The sequence below is a fragment of the Cebus imitator genome, unplaced genomic scaffold, assembly GCF_001604975.1.
Source record: "Cebus imitator isolate Cc_AM_T3 unplaced genomic scaffold, Cebus_imitator-1.0 Scaffold189, whole genome shotgun sequence".
In the NCBI taxonomy this organism is placed as follows: domain Eukaryota; kingdom Metazoa; phylum Chordata; class Mammalia; order Primates; family Cebidae; genus Cebus; species Cebus imitator.
Window position 1 is genome coordinate 375,047 of NW_016107504.1, and position 7,690 is coordinate 382,736.

The 7,690-nt window shown below is 33.8% G+C and overlaps 1 protein-coding gene across 1 annotated transcript in view; it reads left to right on the plus strand.

Moving 5' to 3' along the window:
* Positions 1-6,841, plus strand: part of RADX (RPA1 related single stranded DNA binding protein, X-linked) — a 65,580-nt gene extending 58,739 nt beyond the window's left edge. Inside the window, exon 14 of the mRNA XM_017546431.2 lies at positions 5,536-6,841. Coding sequence (XP_017401920.1) covers positions 5,536-5,666 — 131 coding nt within the window. The 3' untranslated portion in view covers positions 5,667-6,841. The remainder of the gene's footprint in view (positions 1-5,535) is intronic.
* The last annotated feature ends 849 nt before the right edge of the window (positions 6,842-7,690 follow it).

A 7,690-nucleotide genomic window follows, 5' to 3' on the forward strand; every position in this document is an offset into this window, starting at 1 on the left:
AACATCTTTACTTCCTGGGACAGAGGACAAATCTTCCCACTTCAACAAAAAATAAATCAAATTTGACATTGTATTAGCATGTAAGGCAAAAACGAGACTTCCATAATCGTCCATAATCTTGAACACAAGGTAGTTGTTTCCGGATGAGATTTCCTACACAGAGTAGCACTGCTTCATTCAGTCATGCATTCTACTACCTCTATGCTGTGAAAGCCTTCCCCCCGACTTTTTCTTTTGAGCCAGGGTCTCACTCTGTCACTCAGTCTGGAGTTCAGTGGCATGACCACAGCTCACTGCAGCCACTTTGAGAGTAATATCATTTTTGTGACATAGCATTAATAATAATAATATGTATAATATAATAATAATAGTGTCCATTTAATTCTGTACCAAGCACTGTGCCTAGGCATTTTATGTAGGTTATGACTAATCCTAACAAGAACCTCACAAGGTAAGCCTTACTATCCCCATTTACAGATAACTAGACTGAAAATCAGAGAGATTCACTAGCATGAGTAACAAAGTTAGATTTTGAAACATGATCTGATTCCAAACTTTTTCTTTCATGATTCTAAACTGAAAGATAAAAATAGTTACAAAATGATGTAATGCATTGGCTCATGGCATAATGCTAGTGTCATCTTTCAAACATTCTTTGTAAAGTAGTTTCTTTTTTCTTACAAAAGCCATACATATTAATAATTTAAAAATTCAAATAGTACAGAAAGGTACCAGGTAAAAATGAAAGCTCCCCTCCTTGCCTTCCCAGTCCAGTTCTTTCCACCAAACCACCCACCTATTCTCAGGAGATAACCAGTATTATTTGAATCCTTTAAGAAATGATTTTTGCAAATGAAAATATGTATTCTATTGCTCTCTCTTTCAAATAATTACATAAAAATACAATTAGTAAACATACGAATTCTATATCCAGCTTTTTCCCTTTGACAGTATATCTTTGACATACTTCATTTTAGTATATTGAAAGCTACCTCGTTCTTTTTAATAACTACAAAGTATTCCACTGTGTGGATGTGCCAAAATTTATTTAACAAGTCTCCTACTGGTAGACATTTAGATTGTTTCCAAATGTTTTTGCTATTAACAAACAGTACTGCATGAATATGTGTGTGTGTCAATAAAATCTTTACACTTGTTTCGCTTAAGAAAATGACCACCAGTTCCACCCATGTTGCTGGAAAAGATATAATTTCATTCTTTTTATGGCTAAATAGTATTTCACAGGGCATACTTATATAAGAGATATGTAACTTTGGTAGATATTGTGAAATGGTTCTCCAAAATGGTTATACTAATTTTCACTTGAACCAAAAGCAAGAGTGCCACTTTACTCATGCCATTGTAAAAACTAGATATTGTTGGTCTTACTAATCTATGACAGATAGATAGGCAAAAATAATATATTATTAATTTGATTTGCATTTATCAATTATTTCTGAGCTTTAAAACCTTAATATGTTTATTTTCCATTTATATTTTTTTCTTTCTATAAGCTTTCTATGCTAGTCTTACCTTTCATTTGTCTCTATTCTTTCTTAGTAACTGGTAAGTTCTCTCTGCATATTAAAGAAATTAACCTTTTATCATGTGTTACAAAGACTTTTATCCAGTTTGACATTGTTTCAATGGGACAGTTGTTTTGGTTGTTTAAGTAATTTTACTCATATGTACTAAAATACATTAGATTTTTTATCTTGTGGTTGCTGGTTTTGTGTCATCTTCAGACATCACTCTGGTCAAGAATACATTTTTAAAATTCACTGTCCTTTTCCAGTACTTTTAGAGCTTCACCCATACATACTGATATATGTTTATCGTGATAAAACATATATATCAAAATTTACTATTTTAATCATTTTTATATGTACTATTCAATGACACTAAGTACATTTACAATGTTGTGCAATCATCATCACTATTCATTTCCAAAACATTTTTATCATCTCAAAGAGAAACTCTGCACCCATTAAACATTAACTCCCCATTCTCCCCTCTTTCCAGCCCTGAGTAACAGCTATTCCACTTTCTGTCTCTAGGAATTTGCCTATTTTTCGTTCCTTTTTATGGCTCTGGCTGAGTAATATTCCATTGTATGTGTACACCACATTTTAATATTTTGTGCTTACATTTGCCTTTTATTTAATTTTTATTTCTATAAATTTATGGGGTACAAGTGCAATTTTGTTGACATGCACAGATTGCGTAGTGGTCAAGTTGGGACTTTAAGATATCCATTGCCTGAATAACATACATTGTACCCATAAAGTAATTTCTCATCTTCCACTCCCTTCCCACCTCTCACCTTTCAGAGTCTCCATTGTTTATCATTCCACTTTCTACATCCATGTTGACACATTTTTTAGCACCCACTTATGAGTGAGAACATGAGATATTTAATTTTCTGTGTCTGGCTTGATTCATTTAAGATAATGACCTCCAGTTCCACCCATGTTGCTGGAAAAGACATAATTTCATTCATTTTATGGCTAAATAGCATTCCACAGGACATATATATCACATTTTCTCTATGCATTTGTCTGTTGATGGACATGTAGGTAGGTTCCATATCTTTGATATTGTGAATAGTGCTTCAGTTAACATATGAGGGTAGGTATCTTTTTGATAAATTGATTTATTTAATTTTTAATTTTTTGGTTAAATAGTAAGTATATGTATTTATGGGATACATGAGATGTATTTTGATACAGACATGCAATACATAACAATTACATCAGAGTAAAAGGAGTATCCATGCACTCAAGCATTTGTCTTTTGTATTAAAAACCACCCAGTTGTAGTCTTTTGGTTATTTTTAAATCTACAATTAAATTGTTATTGACTTTAGTCGCCCTGTTGTGCTATCAAATAGTAGGGCTTATCCATTATTTGTAACTATTTTTTGTGTCTGTTAACCATCCCCACTTCCTCCCCACCCCACCCCTACTACCCTCCACAACCTCTAGTAACCACCCTTCCACTCTTTATGTCAGTGAGTTCACTTATTTTGATTATTAGGTCTCACAAATAAGCGAAAATATGTGTTGTTTATCCTTCTATACCTGGCTTATTTCACTTAGCATAATGATCTCCAGTTAATCGTGTTGTTGCCAATGACTGGATCTCATCTTTTATGACTGAATAGTGCTCCACTGAGGATATGTACCATATTTTCTTTATCTATTCATCTGTTGATGGTCACAGGTTATTTCCAAATTTTGGCAATTGTGAACAGTGCTGCAGCAAACATGGGAATGCAGATATCTCTTTGATTTACAAATTTTCTTTCTTTTAGGTATATACCTAGCAGAGGCATTGCCGGATCCTATCGTAGTTCTATTTTTAGTTTTTTGAGGAACCTCCAAATTGTTCTCCGTAGTGGTCATACTAATGTACATTCCCACTAACACGAGAGTTCCCTTTAGCCCCATACTTGCTAACATTTTTTATTGCCTCTCTTTTGGATTTAAGCCACTTTAACTGGGGTAAGATCATATCTCATTTAAGATTTCATTTGCATTTCTCTGATGTTCAGTGATGCTAAGCACATCTTCATATGCCTGTATGCCATTTGTATGTCTTCTTTTGAGAAATGTCTATTTAAATCTTTTGCCAGTTTTTTAATTGGATGATTAGATTTATTCACATATACTTCTTTGAGCTCCTTATATATTCTGGTTATTAATTCCTTGTCAGATGGGTAGTTTTGAAATATTTACTCCATTCTATAGGTTGTCTCTTCACTTTGTTGATTGTTTCCTTCACTGTGCAGAAGCTTTTTAACTTGATATGATCCCATTTGTCCATTTTTGCTTTGGTTGTCTGTGCTTGTGGGATATTACACAAGAAATCTTGGCCCAGACCAATGTCATGGAGATTTTCCACATTTTCTTGTAGTAGTTTCATAGCCCAATGTTTTAGATTTAAGTCTTTAATCCATTTTGAGTTGATTTTTGTATATGGCAAGAGATAGGGGTCTTGTTTCATTCTTCTGCATATGGATATCCAGTTTTCCCAGTACCATTTATTGAAGAGACCCTCTTTACCCCAGTATATGTTCTTGGCACCTTTGCTGAAAATAAGTCCACTATAGGTGTGTGAATTTGTTTCTGGGTTATCTGTTCTATTCCATTGGTCTTTGTGCCTGTTTCAATGCTAATACCATGCTGTTTTGGTTACTATATCACTAGCATAATTTGAAGTCAGGTAAAATGATTCCTCCAGTTGTGTTCTTTTTGGTTAGGATAGCCTTGGCTATTCTGGGTCTTTTGTGGTCCATATAAATTTTAGGATTTGGTTTTCTATTTCCCTTAAGAATGTCATTGGTATTTTGATAGGATTACATTGAATCTCTAGATTGCTTATGGTAGTATAGGCATTTTAACAACATTAATTCTTTCAATCCATGAACATGGAATGCATATCCATTTTGTGGGGGTGTCCTCTCCAATTTCTTTCATGGTATTCTATAGTTTTTACTATAGAGACCTTTTACTTCTTTGGTTAATTTCTAGGTATTTAATTTTATGTGTCTATTGTAAATGGGGTTACTTTTTAATTTATTTTTTCAGATTGTTCACTTTTGGCATATAGAAATGCTACTGATTTGTGTATGTTAATTTTGTATCCCGCTACTTTACTTAATTTGTTTATCCATTCTAATAGTTTTCTGGTGGAGTGTTTAGATTTTTCCAAATATAAGATCATATCATCTGCAAACAAGGATAATTCGACTTCTCCCTTTCCAGTTTGGACATCCTTTATTTCTTTCTGTCCAATTGCTCTAGGTAGGATTTCCAGTACTATGTTGAGTAATATTAGTGAAAGTGGGCGTCTTTGTCTTGTTCCAGATCTTAGAGGAAAGGCTTTTACTTTTTCCCCCTTTAATATGATACTTGCTATGGGTCTGTTATATATGACTTTTATTACATTGGGGTGTGTTTCTTCTATCCCCAGTTTTTTAAGGGTTTTTATCATGAAAGGATGTCGAATTTTATCAAAGGGTTTTTCAGCATAGCATCAATTGAAATGTTCATCTGGTTTTTGTCCTTCATTCTGTTGATATGAAGTACCACATTGATAGATTTATGTATGTTATTCTGTCCTTTCATCCTTGGGATAAAACATTGATAATTGAATTTCAAAATAGAAAACTTTATCTTCGCACTTCTTTGAAGTGTGCCAATAAGCTATTTATTTGGAATCTTCTAAATGACCTTGAAGATATGTAGATTTATTTTGCTCCACCAAGAACAAAACAAAAACCCAAAACTAAATATGGCTTTCAAATACTAGTTCATGCCTTGACATTGTTAGTATATCTGTTTGATGTGTTCACCTTTATATGCAGAAGTTGCCGTGTAATTTTGGTAAATGCATATAATCAATTGGAGGGAAAAGGGAGAGGATGAGGCACAGCATTAATATTGTAAGAAAAATTTATCAGCTTATGTGATACTAAAGTCGAGTAAATATTTAACTATTTTACAGTACTTACCATCTGCTTTTTACTTTTAGGTGATATTATAAAAGCGGTAACTGAACTGGATAGAGTGCATATCGTCGGTATCTTGGACATCTGTAATTTGGGTAATAATAATGTGGAAGTCTATTTGCACAAAATTTATAGTCCAGAGAATACTTCTTAAAAGTTAGCAAATGAAATGATTACAGATTACAAGAGGGCACTGCTTTAAATATATTCTGTCAGTTTGCTGGTAATTTCAGTAAGTGTTTTCAGCAAAAATATTACATGAGCTCTAAAGTTATTAAGCAGTTTCATGTTCGTCTTGTATTTGGGGTGCGAAGACACCATTTTCGATTCATTATTGAGAAAGGTCATCAAAGTAAGCTTGTGTATAAGGAAATTTACCTTACTTATCTTACTAATATGACTATGATCTTGACTTGTAATAATTTATGCTCACTATTCCATTTGTGAAGTGTACTTTGATTCTAAAGCCTCAGTACAAGCCATCCTAACTTACAAGGGTAACTTTTCATGGAGATTTAACATCCTTCCAATTTTATTCACATATTATGGGAAATTTTGAATTGCTAGTTTGAAGACTATTCTAAAGTGGTCAATCTGCACTTCTCACAACTAAGGTAGTTTGTATCATTTTCAAAAGTACATATTATTAGGGTTTATTTGCCCCTGGTCTTTGGTTTGCTGAGCCGCAAAATGAGCGTGCTAAATTAAATTGTCTTAAGGATTTTCCACTTCATTTTGTGACTTTGTGTGGTTCGAATTTCTCAGTATTTTAACCAGCGTGTTGATGTTAAAGCCAAAGGCTGCAGTATGCCTGTATTCTTGCTGTATTCATTTGTAGTTTCCGTATTTGTAATATGAGTTTGAATAGTGAAATTTTATCTCATATTAACATTTCAAATGCTCATATTGAAAATGGAAGATAGTAAATATGGGAATTGATTTTATTCTGGTTGTCTATTATACTTCATTTTAAAGGTAAATGGCCACTCTGCATTTGCAAGGCCCTGTGGTTGACATTTGTGTGGTTTGTTAGATGAGACAAAATGACCATCATATGAGTTTCTAGATTATTCTGTATCAAGATAAATCTGATTCCAGTTAAGCTATAAACTTGTGGGATTTTCTTGTAGCCCTATAGTTCTGTGACTTCATTTGCTATACTCTTTAAATGTTTTGGGCAGCGTATGAACCTAAAGATATACTGAAGTTTATTCATAAATGTGTTCAGTCTTTTTCTCTTTATAATTGTGTGTAAATGTTAAATAAAATAGTGGATTCTTCTCGTGTTATGATGTTAAGTGAATTATTAAAGAAGTTAAAATGCAACAACTTTTTGGTCTCCTGTCTCATTTTGAATGCATTTGATGTGTTTCCTTCATATTTTTGGCCTAAATATATACTTACTAAATGAGCCAAGATGCTTCTTCCATAGGGGTTTAAAGACTGTTGTCAAAACAAATCTGAAATATATTAGCTTTTTGAAAAATTATATGCACATTTTCAGTGAAAATCAAGCAATATCCTTAAAATAACGCAAGTACCTCTGATGTTATTCTAAGGTTATTGTATCTGACTTCTAGTAGCTTGAGATCTAAAAGTTGCCCCTAACAAGGTTTTAATATCCATTTTGTAGATGGGGAACTGAAAAAGAAAAAGACTATATTACTTATGCAAATTAGTAAAAACAAGCTAATGGTAAGGTCAAGCTTATATTTCAAAGTCTATTTCTTTAAACTCTAATTGGAGCACTAAGTAAAATGAGGCTGGGCATGATGGCTCACATCTGTAATCCCAGCACTTTGGGAGGCCAAGATGAGTGGATTGCTTGAGCTCAAGAGTTTAAGACCAGCCTGAGCAACATGGTGAGACCCCTGCCTAAAAAAAACAAATAAATAATAAATAGAAAAAGGCCGAGTACGGTGGCTCACGCCTGTAATCCCAGCACTTTGGGAGGCTGAGGCTGGTGGATCATGAGGTCAGAAGATCGAGACCATCCTGGCCAACATGGTGAAACCCCGTCTCTACTAAAATACAAAAAATTAGCCAGACGTGGTGGTGCACACCTGTAGTTTCAGCTACTCAGAAGGCTGAGGCAGGGTAATTGCTTAAACCCAGGAGGCAGAGGTTGCAGTGAGCCAAGATCACATCACTGCACTCCACCATGACGACAGAGCAAGA